This window comes from Nasonia vitripennis, chromosome 5, assembly GCF_009193385.2.
Source record: "Nasonia vitripennis strain AsymCx chromosome 5, Nvit_psr_1.1, whole genome shotgun sequence".
NCBI classification, from domain to species: domain Eukaryota; kingdom Metazoa; phylum Arthropoda; class Insecta; order Hymenoptera; family Pteromalidae; genus Nasonia; species Nasonia vitripennis.
The window spans coordinates 19,062,392-19,083,352 of NC_045761.1; the positions used below are offsets into that span (position 1 = coordinate 19,062,392).

General features: G+C 41.0%; 1 protein-coding gene and 1 long non-coding RNA gene across 3 annotated transcripts; both read right to left on the reverse strand.

The window, feature by feature from the left end:
- Positions 1-184: 184 nt before the first annotated feature.
- Positions 185-16,380, reverse strand: LOC100116444. Of its 2 annotated transcripts, none has more exons than XM_008205924.3 (5): positions 10,505-10,826; positions 6,006-6,143; positions 2,123-2,562; positions 1,802-1,967; positions 185-1,478 (listed from the first exon to the last, which is right to left on the reverse strand). In XM_008205924.3, exons 3-5 carry the CDS (start codon positions 2,551-2,553, stop codon positions 1,374-1,376), a joined length of 702 nt encoding a protein of 233 aa, XP_008204146.1. In that variant the 5' UTR covers positions 2,554-2,562; positions 6,006-6,143; positions 10,505-10,826; the 3' UTR covers positions 185-1,373. The 2 variants fall into 2 exon arrangements, with proteins under 2 accessions (XP_008204146.1, XP_001607572.2); XM_001607522.6 differs by lacking the exon at positions 10,505-10,826 and adding an exon at positions 16,137-16,380 and having other exon boundaries at positions 186-1,478.
- Positions 16,381-18,367: 1,987 nt separating this feature from the next.
- LOC103315710 lies at positions 18,368-19,965 on the reverse strand. Its single transcript, XR_001729261.2, has 3 exons — positions 19,874-19,965; positions 19,266-19,691; positions 18,368-19,145 (listed from the first exon to the last, which is right to left on the reverse strand). It is a non-coding gene; the product is annotated as an uncharacterized LOC103315710 (long non-coding RNA).
- Positions 19,966-20,961: the final 996 nt, after the last annotated feature.

Below are 20,961 nucleotides of genomic sequence, written 5' to 3' on the forward strand. Positions count from 1 at the left end.
CAGCTACTCTGCTTTTGCGAATTTTTGCATTTTGATGCGTTTTCGTTTTTTTACTGCGACGTATTCTATCGTCGCCAATTTTTAATGTTGTCCAAAAGTGTAAAAATTCAATGTCTTGCCCTTTCCAAAAAATAAAGTAAGTAAACCAAACCCATGGAAAAACACATGAAATTTTGCAAGTATAGAGTATTGAAATTTTTATTCAACTTTTACATCATTTTCATTTTTATATATTAATTACGTTATAATATATCGCAATTGCGTTTCATCTTTATCGTGTATTTATAAGTAATTGACACATTTCTACAAAGTCTACATTACATATGATGGTTTGATAATTGTAATATAGGTATCTCGTATGATAAAGAATCTTAATAATTCTTTGAATATAATTTATGGCTTATATATTAATATATATGCATACTGATATTATTTATTTTCTTATGTTTTATATACATAAAAGAAATAGCTCTTACACGTTGATCACTTGCGCGGCGCTTTCCCTCAGTTTTTATTCTATAATTTGCAACTATACGTCTGGCAAGTAATTCAGTATTCGTTTTTAATTTCTTGCAATAAATTCAAAAGAAAAAGATCGAATCCACATCCACAATGCTCGTATATACAAATTTCCATTCCTTCATTGCGTCGATCCAAACGCTCTTTATTCTTTTACAAAAATTTACATGTTAAGCAAAACAGGCCATATATGTGCAATGTAAATTTTAATAAGTATATAGACCTCTGATCTACACATCTCTTTATCTGAGTATATAAGTACACTCGAGTAACATTACACTTTAATACTGAATTATTGTGACGTGGACATATAATTATTCATGTTTTCTCCTCGAAATACAAATAAAGAATTCCAATCCTTACATTGGTACCGCTAAAAAGTCTTTTCATTCTCCGCAAAGTGTATAATATATTTGAAAATGTACGCAACATAACATATTACCTACAGTAATAAGTTTAGTGCACCGGAGAATAGGTGTATCATCAAAATTTGGTATTATAAATATATTTTTCTTCAGCTCTCGTGCTTGATCGCGATAGTATCAAACTAAAAATCTTCCCGTGTAGCTCGATATCGCGCTTTGCGCTTTTTATCTCCGCACTGTATCGCGCACATTATCTTCGCGATATGTATATGCATTATGTTTTTGATCAGCGACTAAAGCAGTATCACGTACGACTATGTATGACGATATTCTCAGAGAATATCTTGTTATTCGAATGTATTTTTTTTTGTTGCGTGTGTATACTATGTATATCACCAGGAAATTCATAGAAAATCGTTTTGTTTTTCGTTCGCTCGAACGAACGGGTTAATTAATCTCGCATTTTGTATGAGCAATCGAAGGATTGTCTTAGACGGTGTTGGCGTTCTCGTTGCCGTTTTCGGCTGCTTCCTTCTTCGCTGCTATCAGGCTTTCCCACTGGGCTATCAGGTTGCTTCGTCGACGGGGATTGGGCTGGAACAATTAACGATTATGTGAAAAAATTGCGTTTGATAACGCTTGTCAATTAAAAGTTCATTGAGCAATACGAAACTTCTACTTAAGTCTTTTTATAGCGATTTTTTTATCGTAACAACATTTCTGTGTAGTCAAATTTATTGACTTATGCGATTAAAAGCGGAACTTTCAAATAAGTTTCAGCATAACGTGACACGTGGAAATAACTCGTTGGAATACCTGTATATATCGCACAACCGTTAACCATATCCAATAAAATCATCACGCACTCTAATTGAAAGATTTACAAGCCCGCAATAGCACACACGCTCATAATTTACCTTGTGCCTTCCTTTGTTCTCCTTCTCCGGCTCGTCGTCGTTGAGAGTGTTGGTCGATGTGCCGCTTCTCATGGAGCTCGCCCCGTCGTAAATGTCCGAATCGTTATCGTTGCCGATGTCGGCCAGATTAGGCTGCGACTTCGCCAGCATCCGCGACCTCATTAGTCTGAAACACGATTATCACCGGTGCATAAGCCCGTGTAAAATATAACCGTTGCTCAAATTAATACCGACGTTTTTATCACTTCAGAAAATTCCTTTCGGTGTACATATAAGCAAGGCCTATTTTTAACAAACAGATGTCATCATCATCGCACCCACCTGAGCTCGTTCTCCCTCTCGCGCATCTCCGTGAGCTCCTTCTGGATCTTCTTCTCGACCGGCACGTATCCCTTCCTCGTGGGCGGCCTCTTGGGCTCGTCGTCGGCTGTGCCGTTCTCCAGGCCACGAATCTCCAGACTCCTGTTGAAGGCCTTGATGCTCTCGGGGTTGAGGGTTATCGTGGGCGTCTCGCCGTTCTTGAACATCTTCCCGCGGGTGGCGAGGAAGCGGTGCATCAGCCCCTTCTGGCTGGGCGTCGAGGCGAAGCGCAAGGGCGTCGGTGTGCTGCGAGTCGTCGAGATCACGCCGTTCGTCATTTTCGGAGTCAGGGGTGGCGATTGAGTCACCGTTGGGGACAAGGCCGACGGCTCGAGGATCTGGGGGGTTGACGTCGTGCGTTTCAGGCGACCTGAGGCTAGCGCCTGCGGCATGCGACGGACCTGTTGAGCGGAAATAATGCATATTGTATTTTTCACTGCTTCTTTACGTTCTCCTATTTTGCTCACACATTGGTTTTCCACTTTTTGCAGCTTCCCGTATAATTTGATTTAAAAATTAAGTAAAAGATTAATTATATTTATGAAATATAAGTAAAAACTATAATGTCCGAAATACTCTTCCCGTTTATTCCGTTTCTTATGCATCTTCTCTTTCGTTCAACAAGATTATAATTTTTATAAATGATCCGTACAAAAACTTTCGCTGTCATAAGTTATAAGGAAGCAGTACATGTGAACCGAACTTTCTTTTTCTTTTACAATCAGCCAATAACAAGGTGCTTGCATCACTTTCGATCCATATGCGCAGCTCTCGCGTAAACTGCAAACTCTGAGAAAAAGTGAATGAGAGTCTTATCTCGAGCGCAATTATACGCGTATCGCAAAAAGAGAAAGAGAGAAAAAAAGAACTTTCTCTCATTACTGCAAAAAAATTTCTTTCGTTTATAAGTAACACACCTATACAACAACAAAAAGTATAGCTATATAGCTGATCGGTGCGGCGTTTTTCTGCGCGCGCGCGCGCACGTCATAATCGCGAGCTCGTCGGCGCGCGTCAAACCGAGCGCGACGGCGATTCTTTAACGATTTCTCACACGTCGTGGGAAAAGAATGCCGTTCCACGGACCGCTTCGTTAATCTATCGCGAATCGACGACGCTGTGTTCTCTCTCTTGTAATGATTGATAATAGAGCTTCGGCCCCGACTGTCCGATGCCGATAATCAATTGGAGCAGGTGTTTAGTGTATAACTGGACGGAAAATTATGAGGATTTGCCGCTGCGTTTATTGTCACTTTATCGATAATTGCCGCCAGTTAACGGACTAGGCCGCGAGTCGATGGCGATAATCGTTGCCAGCACAGTAAGAAAGACAAGACATTGACCGCGAAATGTTATAGTAAAGAATGATTTTGCGTTTAAAACGCCGCCTTTCTTTATTTATATGTCAAGTTGTATTTATTGTAAAGATTATTATACAATTTTTTTAATTCAAAATGAAAGCGCGCGCGCAACCCGCTTATAGACAGCTGCGCCGTTACCGCACTACTCTAAAAACATATAATATGTATAGGTATACTTCAAAAGTAAATTAATACCCTGAAAACCGTTACAACTTACGAAGCAGCTCCTAACTGATAGCCCTATACGCTCCAATCAGCTCCGCAAAAGCGTTAAATTTAATAGACCCCCGCACTACTTGCCAAATTAATAACTCCACTTTCGCGCGCTAAACCCGAGCCGTATCACACGCGTCAAAGGAAAACCGGCTCATATCTCGCTCCAAGAAGCAGACAGTAAAAAAAGTCGATCCGCGCGCAGTAAACGCGCAGAGACGCAAGAAAAGCTCCTCTGATAGACGAAAGAGAAAAAATATAGGAAATCGCTCGGATGCGTTATACAGCGCCACAGTTATATAAAGGCCAATAAATTGAAGGATTTTTCCTGTACAGCCATAAGCCCCGATTATACGGCGAAACTGCAGCGCAGAGCGCTCTCGATTATCCTTTCCAAAGCGCGTGTATATCTTCGTGTTCCGGGATACGATGAACCAGTTATTATGACTTCCTCGTTCCTTCTGTATTTATACACGTTCGCGCGTATATATTTTTACGGCCGATTTTATTGCTGAGAGCGAACGAGCCTGCCGATTTTTGTACCGATCGTTTTGAAGCGTTAATACTTATTTCGTTGGTTAAAAAATTGAGCTTGGGAAATTTTTTCAGTTGATAAAGGTATAGTGGAATGTGAGAAACCGTGCGAAACTATATCGCTCTGCTAATTGGCGCTAATTGAATCATTTGCATATTCGATTATACCGATCGAATCTTTCATTTCTCATATGTATACTTATTCTAAATTCCTTAAAGTATACGCTCGTATTACTTGCACATATTACATACGTACAGCTAAACACGCAATCACTGCAACACTGACATATCCTGAATAAACTCGGCAAAATTATACACGGCAAATTTAAAAATTCTCAACGAAACCTTTGAAAAAATTTCGAACGGCAAAAGTCTCACTCCCTAGTATATAATACACAAGAGTCGCGAGCGTTCTCACACCGCGCGAGCGTAATTACATGACGAAAGCGAGCAACAACAATTGCATACCCGCCAATTGTTGTTTCGCTCCCGCGTCTATCCTATACACCGAGTTTTCTCGTTGATGAAACAGGAACGGCTACCGCGAGAGATCGGTATCGAACAATTGAGTCGTTTCGATAACGGAGTAGCCCAAATGCGTGCTAACGAACTTACGGTACACCAGCGGGATGTATGTATAGATATAGATATACAATAGTGTTATTGAAGGAGAAAAAATGGGCCGAGATTCTTTCTCGCTGATGGTGGGTATATCTGTAACGAGGTTCGCTGAGCTTATTTGTTTACCTATACTCCGTTGTTGTATAATAGACATACGAGAAAATTGTTGGAGTATGCAAATTCGTTATAAGCTGTAGCGGAGAGAGAGAGAGAGATAGAGCGCTATATGCTAATTCAACCGAATTAACTTCTCGAGTTTTCAGCTCGTTTCATAAGATTCATTTGAACTGTTATTACACTCGGTATGTATATAGTATATAGAGCCGCATTCTTCAGCATTTTGGAATTAACTCTCTCCCCGCGACGAGTTGAGAGACATGTAAATGTGGCCGTAAAGACGCTTAGATTGTAGTATTACGACTTATACATTACGTTCTCTCTCGAAAGTAATGCCGTAAACCAGAATATTGCAACGATTCACGCGCGTTAGGTGATATCCCGGCCGAAATACAACTTTTACCCTCGAAATTCAAATTTTTCCCGCCAAACTCGAATATTGATTTTTTTCAAAGACGCACACTTGTAAAAAATTTCCAACACGCGCGACTTCACGCATAGCCCAAATCGGCATTACAAAACGTCCGGCACGTGTGTGACGACATTCGTATGTACGTCGGCGCAATTACAATGTCTCGGCGAGAGAATCTCGTCCTTCGAACGTGTCGTTGTCGTCGTATCTTGCGGAAAGTGAGTATCGATAAGGTTTTGTGCGATGGGATGATATTATATATAGAGCCGATCGTTTTGTTGTTAAGGTGAATCAGAACTTGTCTTTCACGCTCACGATGTGGTTTTTCATGGATTTGACGTAGTTACGATGCTTGTGTTTGATGTACAACGCGTAGCGCTTGATTGGAATATTCATGCGAGTGTGAATCACTGGGTAAACAAATGGGATTTAGTGGAACTATTAAAAAGTCTGTTTTAAGGAAACTGTAGATCGTGATGAATGTTGCGTAATTTTTTAGTTATCTACGTAAAATTATCAATTGTTTCAATTAAAATCAACACCTGACAAAACGCAACCGACAAAAAAAATCAAATCTTCGGCTCACCTTAGAATCGACGGTATCGTGGGATATGGTCTTGATGCTACCGACGATCTTGAGCTCGTGTTCCCTCTCCGTGACTTCCTCGATCTCCCTCTGGATCCTGTCGGTGGCCCTCTTCAACTGTTCGAGTCTGTGTTTCACCTGTGGAACGAACGAAACGTCGTGTAAGTAATAAAAATCGCCAGACACCCACGCACCATTCGCAGACGCGAGCGAATCGATATCTGATACCGAGCGAATCGCTGCTCTGTGTGAGTCGCTTTTTTATCGCCTAATCGCGGACGCGTATCTAATCTCGCGTGCAGTTTGGATCGTAAAGCGATTAATACCCGGGCGACCAGGTGATGTTACATTTTTGCTTTCTCCTAGAGGAAGCTTTGTAATAGTAAAATTTTGAGTTTCTTCAAAATTTCTAGAAAATACTTTTTAGTGTGTTAGAAGTTCAAATCAAGTGTTTTTGGAAAATGTCCGTATGGATGTGTGTGTGTGTGTGTATGTATACCGTAATATTTCTGGAACTACTTTCTCAATATCAATAAAATTTGACATGCATATATATTTTTGGATTCTGAATTCGGGAAAAACAGTTATTTTTTAATTTCTTAACTATATTTTTTATGGCCATTTTTTGATTTTTGAAAAACACTATTTTCCGTTTTTTCAATCATCCCATTGTTACAAACAATTCAGCTATAATGCATTTGAAAGAGAATAAAATTACCTACTTTTCCTCGCTTGGTGCTCGGGATTGACCGCTTTGTTTGGCAGATAAAATGAAAAAGGCGATTTTTTTTTAATTCATATTTCTGAAACTAAACGTCATAACCTCGCGAAAAAAATTATGTCAATGGGTCACGTGTCAAACTATACCCCATTAAAATTTCAAGTGATTTGACTACTTATTTTTTCAGTAATAAATCGAAAACTGAAAAAAATGAGTTTTTTTGGTGCCTCGATTACGGACGCAAAAAGGCCTTATTGCACTTGAGATTTCGGGAAAAAGTAGATATTTTATGTGTTTTCGCTAAGTTTATTGCACAGCTTTCAAACCCCTATGGTTCGTAATATATCAAATTTTCTATTTTTTTTTTTTGAAAATTTTTTGATTTCTTACATCTCTAAAACAATGTAGTCAAATGCTTCAGAATTTTATTTGGTGATTCACTATAAAAAAACTATCTGCTGTTAAAATTTTAAACGATTCCATCAAGCGGTTTTCAACTAAAGAGCTAAAATGTAAAAATCGTTATCTTGAAAATTGCGCGAGCGACCTATCTAATGAATAACCTGCTGTTTTGATGGTTAGGTTGGTTAGAAACACATGTAAACATGCGTGAATTTCTGTGAAAAAAAATTGACGACAGTGTTCGTATTCTATAATAAGAAAACAGAGGGTTCTGCAAACTTTTGGACAATGAACTATCGAAAACTTTTATTAAATTTTGTATCAAAAATCGCCTCATACATTAGCAAGCAGATATATAGATATATTAAAACAATATTTTATTTATTGGACTTATAAATTTAGTTGGAGGAAGCTACGTGCCAATGAATTGGCAGCGGTTTTTTTTTTGGTTCGATATTTATTTTTCGATCATTTTTCGAACGATTTTTTGTTTATATGAGATACGGTTTTGACTTTGGACGGAGTCGGTAATGTAATGTGTAATTTGTAAGGCAAGGCACGACTCTTTTGTTTGTCTGCCCGCGAGGATACGTTCAAGGTATGAATCTTATTAAACGCGCGGTTACACTGTCACTTACTTCGAGATCGTCAGATAGAAACTACTTATACTCTTCATTCACGAGTAGAGAGCTTTTTTAGCAAACACTCGAACGAATCAGTCGTCTCGCATTACACATGCAAATTTCATAAACGGCTTTATAAATAGCTGCGAATTATACCGAGCGAAGAAAACGCAAGTGCGCTCAGCGGACCTTACGATAATTCTCCCTCTTATCTAATAAATTAATATCGCGCACAACTGTCCGTATCGTTTAGACTTACGTGACTGCGTTCGCGCAAAAACGATCATTTCACAGTGCATTATATACTTTCCAATGCTAAATAAAATCAAAACGCGTAATATAGGCTGAAGTTACCGCATCGGCACTAATTCTTCCTGTAAATTATACTCTCGAAGAGAGACAGTAGTGTCTTGTTCGCGTAATCGAATCACTCAGGCTGTACGGATCGTCCTTACATCCTCTCTATCACCGCATGACTCACATACATACATGTGTCCTGATGACTCAGAAAAGCGCGATACTCATTTTCGAATTCGCCGCGCGCGAGAAGAGATCGCTTATCCCGCGCTCTTTTCTTTTTCTGGGTCTCCGAGAGACAGGCGTGAAAGGTCTCCGCAAGCCCTGCATTCTTTCTCGAGATCGAGCGAGAGAGAGAGAGAGAGTGAGAGAGAGAAAGAGAGAGAGACAATGTAAATGAGGCTCTTTTTTGAGGTCTCCGAGAGCGGACGTGCAGTTAGCTCATGAATGAGGCATTTCGCGAGCCGAGAGCTCTCTGCTCGCGGATGAAGTAAGCGATTTCGTTGAAATTCCACGAAGCTGACGCTCCTGTTGATGCGGTTACGTATCAACATACGCGTTGGGACGATTACAATAATTTATAAAACGGGCTCAACACTGTGCACCCATACCGATCTTACAAGTACACGCGGCAGCTTTCAAGCGGCAGATCCGTCATCCCGACCATTACACGAACCTATATTTTCATTAGCCAAGAGAAAGAGACGATGCGGTGTATACGCCCGCTGCAGTAAAACAAGCACATCGCACGCCTCCATCTCATCTCCCCGAGAGGCGAAATAAGAAAGCGGTACATACAATACTACGACGAAGGTACACCGCGCGCATAAATCGAATCAAGTCTCCTCTCTCTCTCTCTCTCTCTCTCTCTCTCTCTCTCTCTATACCTGTGTACGTATGACGATCATGTGTAGCGGCGGTGAGCGTGTCGGAGGAGGAGAGCAGCCGTGTGTACGCGCTCATCATAACGGGAACCGAATTCCGCAAAACTATAGTCGAATAAGTGTCCGTGGTGTATGTGTACGAGGACGTAAGATTGACCTCTGCAGCTCTTTTTTTCTCTCGCGAGAGAGGTGAAGGATGGATTTTCGCGCGTGTTTTTCGAATAAGTATATATAGGGATACCGGAAGTAGTTCCTCCGATGGGTCAGCTGTATCTCTCTTGAGATTTTTGGAGTGGCTCTGACTTTCAGGAGGTTTCCGTTTCGTTGATGCTGATGGGGTGATTAAGATAGTTGAAAGTATATTATAGTGTAATTGATTTTTCTTTCGAGAGAGGATAAAACTGACGTCGAACGATCTGTAAGTGTCTATTAGAACGTAGAGAAGGACTTTATAATCTACTTTTAATGGCGCATCGAGCCGTTATCGTTTACCAAACCCTTTAACCGTTGTATACAGCTATAATTTCTTTTTCTTCTGTCTCTCAAAGAAATCACACCATAAATTCAGTTTCATTCGGATCACACCCGTAAGGCTCTTTAAAAACGCTATTATTTTCGCAAACGGCACAGGCTATAACCTGGACGTGTGCTATGCGCATACTTAATGAGACACAGAGAGCCGCCGCCGAGTTTATAGCGTATGATTTTGACGCGTTTCCGAGAGAGAACAGGTTATGACTTTGATGGCACTTTCAGCTCCTACTGACCGATATTCCGCCTTTGAGATGCGCGAATGTTTCTATTTATACACGGATCGTATTATGTATCATCATCGAGGCAAAAATATGTCAACGACTGTCTAATTCGCGTTATTGCTTTAGGAGTTATTAGATTCTGGTTAACCTACTTGAGTGCACGGAAGTGCATTTTTTCCGCGCGTAATGCAATTAGAATAGAAAACGCTTTATACTTTTAAAAAACGGCAATTTTTTCGAGAAATAATATGGCTTCTGAGGGAAAAACGTTATGGGCACGTGGAAAGTTTAATGCAGTCGTAAAATTCGACTAAAACCAGTTTCGACAGATATAGTGTTTTACTGCAAGCGATCCGTGAGTATTACAGTACTATATTTGTCGAAGCGGTGCGGCGTACAACCATTGAAAAGCGAGAAGAAAACAAAATTTCGAGTCATTCAAATTCAAATTTTAAAACTCCTAAGGAAACTTGCTCTCAAATGGCTTAACTGTACGCGAGAAACTCTCAAGCGCGTCACTTTTAGATAACAATGACGTAAAAAATACGGCCCATAAATTAGCAGATATAGAAAAAAAAGGATGTCGAGTCTTTTGCAAGGTTGACTCGACTCTGCGCGTTGGCGCATATCAGCGTTTGTTTACTCGAAAAATTCGAAGCTCTGAATGAATTCTGATTAACAACAGACGTCGCTCTACGGGTACAGTTTTGAAAAAGCTCCAGCGAGTCAAAGCGGCCTCGACGGAGAACACGAGCCGTAACAAAGACCGAAAACTCAAAAAGACCTACACAAATATACATACTCTCTTTTCACATACCTGCGTACACACGCGCAGCACAGTGTGTCCGGTAACAAAAGAGCCGTATACAGCCAGGGCACAAAAGGGACCAGCAGAAATCGGCTCACACCTCGACTCTATATAGTCCACTTCCCGTAAAACTCGACCCCAAGTACAATACGCTAATAAACTCGAAGAGAAGAAAAAGAGAAGATATACAAGCGCCGCGAGTCGGTTCTGCTTCTCTCTCTCTCTCTCTCTCTCTCTCTCTCTCTCTCTCTCTCTCTATCCCGCGAGTATAGGCTTGCAGTCGCGACCGCTTCCGCGGCAAGACTGGCGAACGCCAACGACGGGAAAGGAGAGCGAGCGGCGCGTATATACACTGGCTTTTGGATTTTTTAACGTCCGTCTCTCTCTCTCGGCGTGTGTCGCGCGTTTCTCGCTCTCTCACTGGTCGGCCGAAGGGACGAAGCTTATGTGGAGGTGGAGCGACTGCCGTGTAACAGATGAGTATCGCTCTCCGCAGCCGGCTGTTGTAGGCATATATATATACATACACCTACGGACGAGTCTGGCTCGTTTTTTTTTTGTGTTTGTGCACGTAATTGATATACCTACGGAGACGATCTGCTCGAGATTAATCGTGTACAGTTAATTGGAGCAAATACCGATTTTTATATTAGGTATAGACAATGGACCGTTACAAGAGCGATGGACTTTTTCCCGAAAAAAAAGAGGCGCCGACTTCCTACATAAATACCCAGCCGCGGCAACAAAGGACTTCCGCGCGCGGCGTTACAGAGTTGGAGAAAAAAAACGGCAGAAACTAAATCGATCACGCAAAATCAGGCCAGAGGAAAGCCGGCGAGCCCGAAGCTGGAGGATATATCCATCTGGCCTCCAATTACACCCGAGCTTGAGTGTATTTTTCAGAGAAATATTCTATACGGGTGAAAGCCCACTTTCGCGTCAGCTGTTATTACACACGGACAGTTGGGCGCGTTCCGAAGATGAGCCGATGATTGCGCTTGCAGATCGTTATGTAACGTATTTTTGTACATGGGTTATAGATACGTATGTATGTGCTTTCTCCGAAGCTCGAGAAATTGCAGGGGGCGAATTTTCTTACACGCTATTAGGAAGTAAAAAGTCTCAATCAATCAGTTCCTTTAAAAAACAATTTCACTCGCGACTCGCACACACATACACAAAAAGAAACCTGCAGCACCTAAACTCGATCGCACCTTTCTCTCGGCGGCGGAGATGTATAAATCACGTCCGTGTCCATCTCGGCGCGAGGAATTTCCCCTCTCGCGGCTCTTTTTCCGAAGTGTATGTCCGAACGAGAGCCGGTGCTATGTTTATGCTCTCGAATATACTGCGCTCGAGAGTTTCGAGGAGAGGACGTCAGTATCAGTCAGTCGCGTGACTCCTGATGAGAGGGACTCGACGGAAGGAAAGCTATTCTCACTTTGTGTGTATAGGTATAAGCGATGTATATTCGGAGGGAAATTTTCGCCGCGGGATATGTACGCGAGCAGTTTTTATAGTTAAGAGGGGAGACGAGTGATCTAGTTTCGATTTTTGCGCCGCGTTGTATTGTAAGAGCGAATTCGCCGAGTGCACTTTCGTTCGCTCGTGTGTGTGTGTGCGTTGTCTTCTTGATCAGCGCACATGCGAAAGTCGCGCCTAATTGGGTTATTATATTGTGCTATTCGTTCGCACCTCGTTAAATTTTATTCAAATGTATATAAAAGGTACACTATACTATACGGTTTGTTTTATAGAAAGCGAACGCTGGAATCGTTAACTTTTCTTGTAAGGCAGACACAACGCAGTGTAATTAAACTTTTTTTCTCTTTCTTGGGATCAAAGATTGGATACCTCTACTTTGTCAACCCTAACGACCCACAATAATATAGGAAGTTGAAAATCGCAGCCGAGCAGAAAATAAATCAAGCCCGCGTGACAACGAGGCGAAAAACGTCTCTGGAAAGTCGATCGGAGTCAGCTGATCATCTCGGACAATAAAAATGAAACCGCTCGATGCTGCAGACCGCGAGAGAGCCAAAAGGCATCGTTTATACACTTGGACACCAGCTTCGTAGTCCGTGAACGACTTTTTTTGCGTGGGTCGACGCAAAAAGCAAAAAAGGTTGATCGACGACGATTAGTCCCGAGTGTAGACGTGAAATTTCGCAAGCGGTATATAGTGGACAAGGAAAAATAAAAACAAACACGATAGCCGATTCTTATGTGTCCGACGATGTTGATTATTTATCAGTGATTGGCTGTGTGAAAATTAACGATCAATGACTAATTTAGCTTATTACCATCATCACTGTTATAGTTATGGTACAAATAACGATTTTCCGTATCCACATGGGCGTGACGACCGCGTAAAGGCATAGTCTGGAATCGGTTGTGACGCCGGTTACGACAGATCTAAGTCCATACGGATGTGCTCTCCTCGTTATCTCGTTTATTTAGCGACGAACGCAACATACCGTCATATGGGACAATCGTGTACCGAGATTTTCCTACAAGTATATAGTAATGGTATTTACTTTTCACGATGTAGTATGTATAATGCTGTATTTGTCTCGGTCGATGACTTCGAATCTTGCAAAACGTATAATTATCTGTACACTTTTATGAAGCAATTCCTCAAACGATTTCGATGCTATTGTTAACGGTATAACCCTTTTTTTTATTAATGTTGGCATCAAGATTTATGCGGCACGAGGATACGGCTGTGTATTGATTTGAATTCGTTTTAGTGCGCGATAAAATTTTAGTTATTTCGATGCAGATTTGATTCTTGTAATCTATACCTCTCTTTATCTGATTTTGCGATATCGAGTCGATTTTTCAAACGGAGACAATTTTACATTTTCATATGCTTGTAAAGTTAGCGCAAAAAATTGCTCCAATTTCTTATCTCTTATCTTCCTTTCTACAAACTTGTTCTAGAACATTTATTAATATTATTAATCAAATCAAAAGGTAAGAATAATTATCAAAGGTGTTTCTGTGAGTTAAAAATAAAAAAAAAGGCAAACTATACAATATCATATTTTGCCTCTGCATCGAAGATAGCGATCTCGCCGGGCATTAAAACGCAAACAATCGAACCGAATATAATACACTTTCAAATAATCGTATCTCCTTATACAAGAAGGATAATGTCGCTGTATCGAGACACCGAAATGATGCGGCACTTTTGACGTCATGACTTTGAATAACGCATAAAGCGATGGCTCGAGCTTTCGAGTCGTGATCGCGCACATAGGCACTGGTTATTTATTAGTCAAACGATATATACTCCATTAAATTCATCAGAAAAATCATCCCAACGATACGAAAAGAAAATCGACAACCAAAAGTAAAACAAAGCGTATAGGAAATCGATGCTCATGGTGCAGCAGCGCACAGGTTCTCGAGTTGCCAGTCCAGCGACCATATGCCATAATCCCGCGCGCGGACACACTGCACACGCGAGAGGCTTCGCTATATACGAGAAAGAAAAACAATGGACACGGCTGCACTTGTTGAAATTCTTCGCCGAGCTCCTCTTCCGAGTTCATTTCCCGTGGAATATGCTACTGCTGCTGAGCGTGTCGCGCACACCTGCGTGCGCCTTTCCTTTTTTCATCTTTTCTGTGTGCTTACAGGCGTGCAATATTAGCTTTGCGATTTTTCATTTACTAATTATTCCGCGCGATTGGCAGGTGGAAAAAGTCGCCTTTTTTCTTATCGAAAAGGATTGGTAAAAAGTGCTTGCATCATTGCGCCTGGATGCGGTTATGTCACCGCAGACGTGCCGGAGAAAAAAAGAGATTTGCGATACGCCGAAAACAGGTTTTACCTACTCCTATGTATAGGCTCCTCTCGCGGCGTTTAAACAAAGGAAAGTACGAGCTTATCGCCTTTTCGCGCGCGGCTTGCATGTCATTATATTTAATTTCACTTAAAAACTTTTGTTTTCCCTGCGCCGGTGTATTCGCGTATACAAGCAATACTGCGGACTAAATAATTATATTTTATATCGTTACTCGGAACGAGACGCGAAAGATTCACAGCAATTATAGTTATGCGCCTGTCAATGACACTTTCCATTGCGTGCGTGGAATCAAAGCAAACGTATATAAGACAAAAAACGGATCAAGGCATATCATTCACCTCGATCATCTCGACGGTTTTATAGTTTCATTGTTCTTCCACGCGCTTACGGGTTTCTCAAGCCAATTCGAGCGTCATTCTTCGCGTTAAAAAAGGGTAAAAGGTAGTTCTGCAGAGAAGAATTCACGTTTCACGGGACTTCTCGTTAAATCAATAAAGTTGCGACTGTAAACGGCTTTTATGGGCCGCTGTGAAGTGAATTTGCTTAAAAACGTAGCGGCGAAAACGAGCCTGCAGTTGTTGTAACGTCGATCGAAATTTACTGACGATTTGGTCAGTTGGTGGTGGAGAAATAAATACGAGAGAGACGATGATTAAGAGGATGTAAAGAGAGTATAATTTTTTAAAACCCACAAGAATCGGTGGGAATATTTCAGGCATGTCTAATTGTATAATTACACATTTTGAGTGTGTCGATGGATAGCTTATTGCTGGAACGATTTTAGAAGGCGTAGACTATAATTTTATTAGTCGTTTTATCGATATTGTGGATGATACAATAAATTATAGAAAAGCACGAATCCTTATCTAATTTCTTAGGCGTTGTTATTATCAACGGTTATCGCGAATTTTATTCTTGATATCGATCTTCGATAGCAAGAACGTTTTAACAACTTAATAATATATCGCTTCGATGTACGCGTGAAACAATTACCTGAAAATCCAATAGTTTAACAAGTAAAATCAATGGATGAAAAAATGAATGACCTAGACGAGTCGAGATAAAGCAGTTTTCTTATCTAGTATCTTCAGCATCCGATAAGATATGCAACTAGCTGCAAATCACGAGAAGCATATACTTTTATTTTTTTCAAAGTTAAAAAAAACAGTGCGATTTTTTATTATTTTGAGACTAAGATTTCCAATGCAAATCTACCGTCACGATTATATTATCTTTTGAAGCACCTGCTTCTACATATGAAAAGGTTCCTTTATACATTCGAAATCTCTTTTCACGGTCAAATCCTTTGTGAGTCGATAATAAAGCGGGTCATTAAAAGAAGAAGATGTCAAGGGCCGTACGCCGCACTTTTACTTTCCTTCTTCTATAATACCAATCGAATTCAAAGAGCACTAACAAACACAATTTCGCAACGAAATTCATCGAGCAAGTATAAACAAATCTATTTCTTCGTAATCCTAATCTTCCTGCGAAATCTATACATCATTTATCGATAAATACCATCACCTAACGCTCGCCAATTTTCTTCCAAGATAAGTCGATGCAATAATTGTTTTTATTAAAAAAATCTATTTTAGAAATAATGCAAGAAAGTAATCGTTCAAGGAAAACATAATAGCTATCGTTCATGCGCACATTAACCTTCAAAAACGAGCATTCATCCAACCAACCAGCACCTATATAACTATTCGAAAATAAAACCGTCTCAAAACACAACGTTATCGCCGCACTAAACGTTTCCAACAACAACAACAGCAGCACAAAATCGCTCTCTCCATAGAACAGTGAATTGCAATTTCAACTCACCTCGGTGTTCCTCATGGCGATTCCCCGGCAGATCGTCCTTCTTCTCCCCCAAAGTAACAAACACAGTAAGTATATATTAGGCTCGTGTCTGTTCTATTCAAAACAAAAACACACGAAGAGCCCAACGACGTTACAAGTGCAGAGAAAATATAAGTGCGCGGCACGCATCCGAAACGAAGACTGAGCGCAGCTGCTCGTCGCGCGCACTTTTCGAGACTCTACTCCTTCGGCCGACGTCGTCGTATTGCTCCGAGGCTTATCCGATGTACGTGTGTACGACGGCGAGTACACACACCGCTCGCGGCCTTTCTCGATGTTGTTTACCTTTCGACGTCGACGACGACGCGAGTACAGACCAGTCCGGATGGAACTGCAGACGGCACATTTTCACTCTCGGATATATGGTTGTGTGTTTTTTTTTTTGGGCCTTGGGACGAATAGAGGTCGCGCTGATTCTTTTTGATGATATATTGTTGCAGTGTATGGGGGAGAGAAGAGCGCACGTTTTTTGTGATATTCGAACGAGCACGAAAGTTAGTTGCGCTTAAAATTTTGATTATATGGACAGTGTACTCCCCGGTTGTATAATTATGTGCAACGTTGGACAATAGCTATACTATACGTGTAAGTATAGTCGACAATTAGTGGTAATGACCGCGGCAAGAATAAACGGCGACAGCAAAAACGGGCTAAGCTGCGAAAACAATTATACATTACCGATCGTCGCGATTATACTATTACATTGACGCGAAACTATAAAAGCCAAACGACCGTAGCATATAAAATACTATATACGCAGACGGTTCAATGGCTCGAAATTAAAACGGCACTAGAAAAAAAAAAACAACACACGCACCTCTCGTCGATTGCCGTCCGTCTAATAACGAAATCGGCTACGCTTACCGGTGCGCGTGATATTTACGCGAGCTATCTACAATGTCATTGAACTTCGCACACATCGGCGACCCGCGCACAGGGTCAACTCTCTAATGACATAAGTGCATAGAGAGAGAGGAGAAGAGAAAAGCTTCTTTTAGCGACTAATCAGCCGATACGAAAATTCGCAGGTGTTTATATTACACGGGAGAAACTTGGCGTGTGGAGGAGGTGACGACCCCAACGGCTCTGCGATGACCTTGTTCGCGGCGCCGAGTATAGTAGCGCACTACTGCGCGCAGCTCGGTCCCGAGGCTGCACTGCGCGGATATAGGCAGCGAGTTGCAACGGGCCCCTGGAGAGAAAAAAACGCTCGCTTCCGCGTGTGCGCTCTCTTTCTCTCTCTCTCTCTCTCTCTCTCTCTCTCTCTCTCTCTCTCGAGCGAGATATATATATATATAGAGAGAGAGAAGAGGAAGCCGAGGAGAGCTAACTGCGCCAAGCGGACCGTTTCTCCGCACGCGGGGGCATCGTTGTGCGGAGAGACGCAGAGGTCTGTATAATGCGGTGTGCGAATAAAGGGCAATTTTTGGTTTTTGCTGAAATTCGTGGTTTTTTGATTTGTTTATTGCCCGATGCATCCCTCTGCTTTTAAAAGTAAAATTTTTTGGTATAGTACAGGGATTCAAATGTCTAGCGTTGCAAGCCAAATTAAAAAAGCTTTCTTATATTATTCAGACAATTTATTCTATCTCTAGCATATCATCATCTAAGCGATTTCTGATTAAGCAACATTTGTAGGGTTCGTGCTGTCAGAATCGCTCTAAAAAGTTTCAGAAGACTCTCTGAAGATGTCTTTATTATTAAGTAGTAAGGATACGTCATCAATTCAATAAAGAATGAATTTTTTCATTTAAGAATCACCTGCCTTCCATCCGAAAACCATTGTCATATTTGTGGACGTCGGAATCATCAAAGCAGAGGGACATTTGAAGTAGGGCAATTCAGAATCGCCAAAGGACGCTGGGGACCGCAGTGAAATTTGGCCTAAACTTCTACAGGAGGAGGTGGAGTTCCTAAGCAATCCTTATACAATAAGTTAGGTATAAACTTTCCTAAAGTTCATCTAAGAATTACACGCCAATATAGAGCTATACGGGTTTTCCTCGACCCTCATTAAAGAAGGACGAATTTTCAGTTCTACGAAATACCGGAGTGCTCCATCATACGCTTAAACAAGCTCTATATATTGCTGCTTTTCGCAAATTGCGAAGCAGCTTATTTTACGTCGTTTTTATGTTTGTGTTGAATACTGTAGCCATAGGTATTTGGGAAAGAAAATCAATCGAATAAAGTTAGAATTGAATAGATTTTTATTTCATAGTTTTTGGACATCAATCAACTGATCGTGCATTGATATTGTGGGCACCAGATTTGGCTATTAACGCCATCATCAGTCTCCTGGCTTATATATCTTCCTGATCCAGCATGCAGTCTAAATGATTCTGCGCACGCTCGAAAGCTCGAGCTAAATCTTCGGCATACATGCAAAACTTGTTCAGATCGAACAACTCAAAATTGGCTCCGAAATCGGGATTCCGCATGAGCGCCGCAACCTCGCGGTGGTTTTTTGTTAATAACTGGAAAAATGTGCAGGTCTCAAGGATTTTCGTGGACTTCATCCTCTCGATCTGCTTGATGCAGTCGCTATAGTAAATCCAGAGCACGATCGGGATACTCTTTGATCATCCGCTCGTCGTTCAATGCTTCTGACAATTGCAGGCAAACTGTTTTCAGCACCAGCAGCTTTATCATCACCCTGATGATTGGTTTCTTCATGTTTCTGCGATTTATGAGATAAACAAAGGGCGTGTAGACATTGTTGTCGTGGATAAGCATATCCGCCCCGGCGGACATAAGTATCTTGATGCATTCTTCATCTGCATTTCTGCAAGCTTCGTGCAAAGCTGTGCGACCCTCCAAAGTCGTATTCTGATCAATGTTGGCACCGTTCTCGAGCAATGTTCTTAGCACTGCCGGTTTCTTTTGTACAGCCGCAAAGAATAACGGGAAATGGCCGGATTTATTCACCTGCGCATTCACGTTTGCGCCTTGGTTTAAATGTAGTTTCACCTGAAAAACGAACATAGCAAAATGAAATTTCAAGTAACTGGACAAATGATGGCTTCAGCATAGAAATGAAGTTTGGATTTAATGAAACTCCACGGCGTATACAAATTCGAGATCTTTTACTTAGCATTTGCACGTCTCCCTGTGAAGCTGCCACATGTATCGGATGGTACTCATTAGAATGTACTCTGTCGGGAAAACGCGTTCGGTTCTGCGCCGATTTGATGCCCACAATTTAAGCATTTTCGGTGCTTGGATATATTTATGCTGATATCTTTTGAAAAAAGTGATCTTAAAAAGACTGACTCCGTTTTCTGAACTTAATAGGAAAGCACAACTTTAGCACGCAGATTCTATTAGGTCACACACTTGTGTATATTAGGTAGAAGGTAGAAGGTAGCAGGTAGAAAATCGTCGGCCTTTCCCTCTCCCCTTGGCCAAGTCAGCTGATGTCTTCGTTAAAGTGGGGGTAACGCCGACGACTTCCTCCCCCCGTACGACGTACACTGATGGTTTGTGATTCGAACGATCGAGCGAAAGTGTCCCATCCTAGCGGTCAATATAATCGAATATTACAATTAATTATAATAATAATATATTCTATAGCGGTCTATAGAAGAAGCTTGGTTAAGTTATATCGAACAGCAGTGCTGGCCGCTGGTAGATATTGCCCACGTATTATATCTATATGTATCAAAGACGGGTGTTACTCAGCCTTCAAAACTTTTCACCTTATGAAAATTAACACAGAGTTTTAGCACTGCAATATCGTTGAATCGCGAATAATGATTGCATCTCAAATAAGGTTAGTGTTGCGGATATGACGAGGTAGCAAAGGTTAGACTAGAAAAAAAAAAATTCGGAAAGTGCATAGCGATAGAACGTAGCGCGTATAGACAACTAGGAATGAAGGCGCGCGCCCTTGATTCTATCCCTGTCTAATAACTCTGGTAGAAAATTCACTATAAGTGTTGGGCGGCACACTAACTTCTGCTAATATTTTATAAACATCTGATACGTTACCATACCCGCAATACTATTTTAAAATAAATAATTCCCAATGTCGTCGTCATTAAGGTTTGAGTAGTGAATTTGAAGAAAAGTTCAGTATAAGAGTCAGTGAGTTTGTCTATCATTACAATTCAAAGGGCATTGTATGATGATAAACTTAAACTTACTGACTCGGATACTGAACTTTTCTTTAAATTCATTCTTTTAATTTCACTTCTCACTGACATTTCAAAAAAACTGAATAATATTCACACACATTATTATTATTACTTTTAAATAGGGTTAGGGTGCCACTTTTCAATACACATATTTTAATACTACACTCTTGGTAATGATTAATTTACTAAGGTTTCTTGCTAATTACATTTCATATATTTTTTCTGCCACCGAGGTTTCCACATTTCATTTTAAACACCTCAAATATTTCTACCAGGGTTATGACTGTTTTGAGGTTATGAATTTAAAGCGCGCGGTTTTGATCTCGTTGCCTAGACAACCAACCAGCAATCAATCAGAATCACGTATTAAATGCTTCACAACAAAGTCCATCATTTTTTAAGAGAGGAGGATGATCCGCAGTAATAACGCAACGACAAGACTAAGAGGGCGGGGGACTGGCGCAGTACTCAGACAGGCTCGCGCTAATCTCCCCCGTTAAAAAGAAAACCAGACGGGGATTTTTGTAAACCGTCGGAGAATTAGGAATGTTAACACGGAAGCTCGGCCCAGAGGACGTCTTGGTTCCCAGCCCCAAACCCGTGTTAAATGTATATCTATATATATGCTCACGGGCACGTCCTTGCATGTG

What these genes read in the sequence shown, in the direction of transcription:
- LOC100116444 (XM_001607522.6), bottom strand. An exon ending in ACGATACCGTCGATTCTAAG is followed by an intron (nt 2,563 to 6,005) that starts GTGAGCCGAAGA and finishes TCCGCTCAACAG; the next exon opens with GTCCGTCGCATGCCGCAGGC. An exon ending in GAGAGGGAGAACGAGCTCAG is followed by an intron (nt 1,968 to 2,122) that starts GTGGGTGCGATG and finishes ATCGTGTTTCAG; the next exon opens with ACTAATGAGGTCGCGGATGC.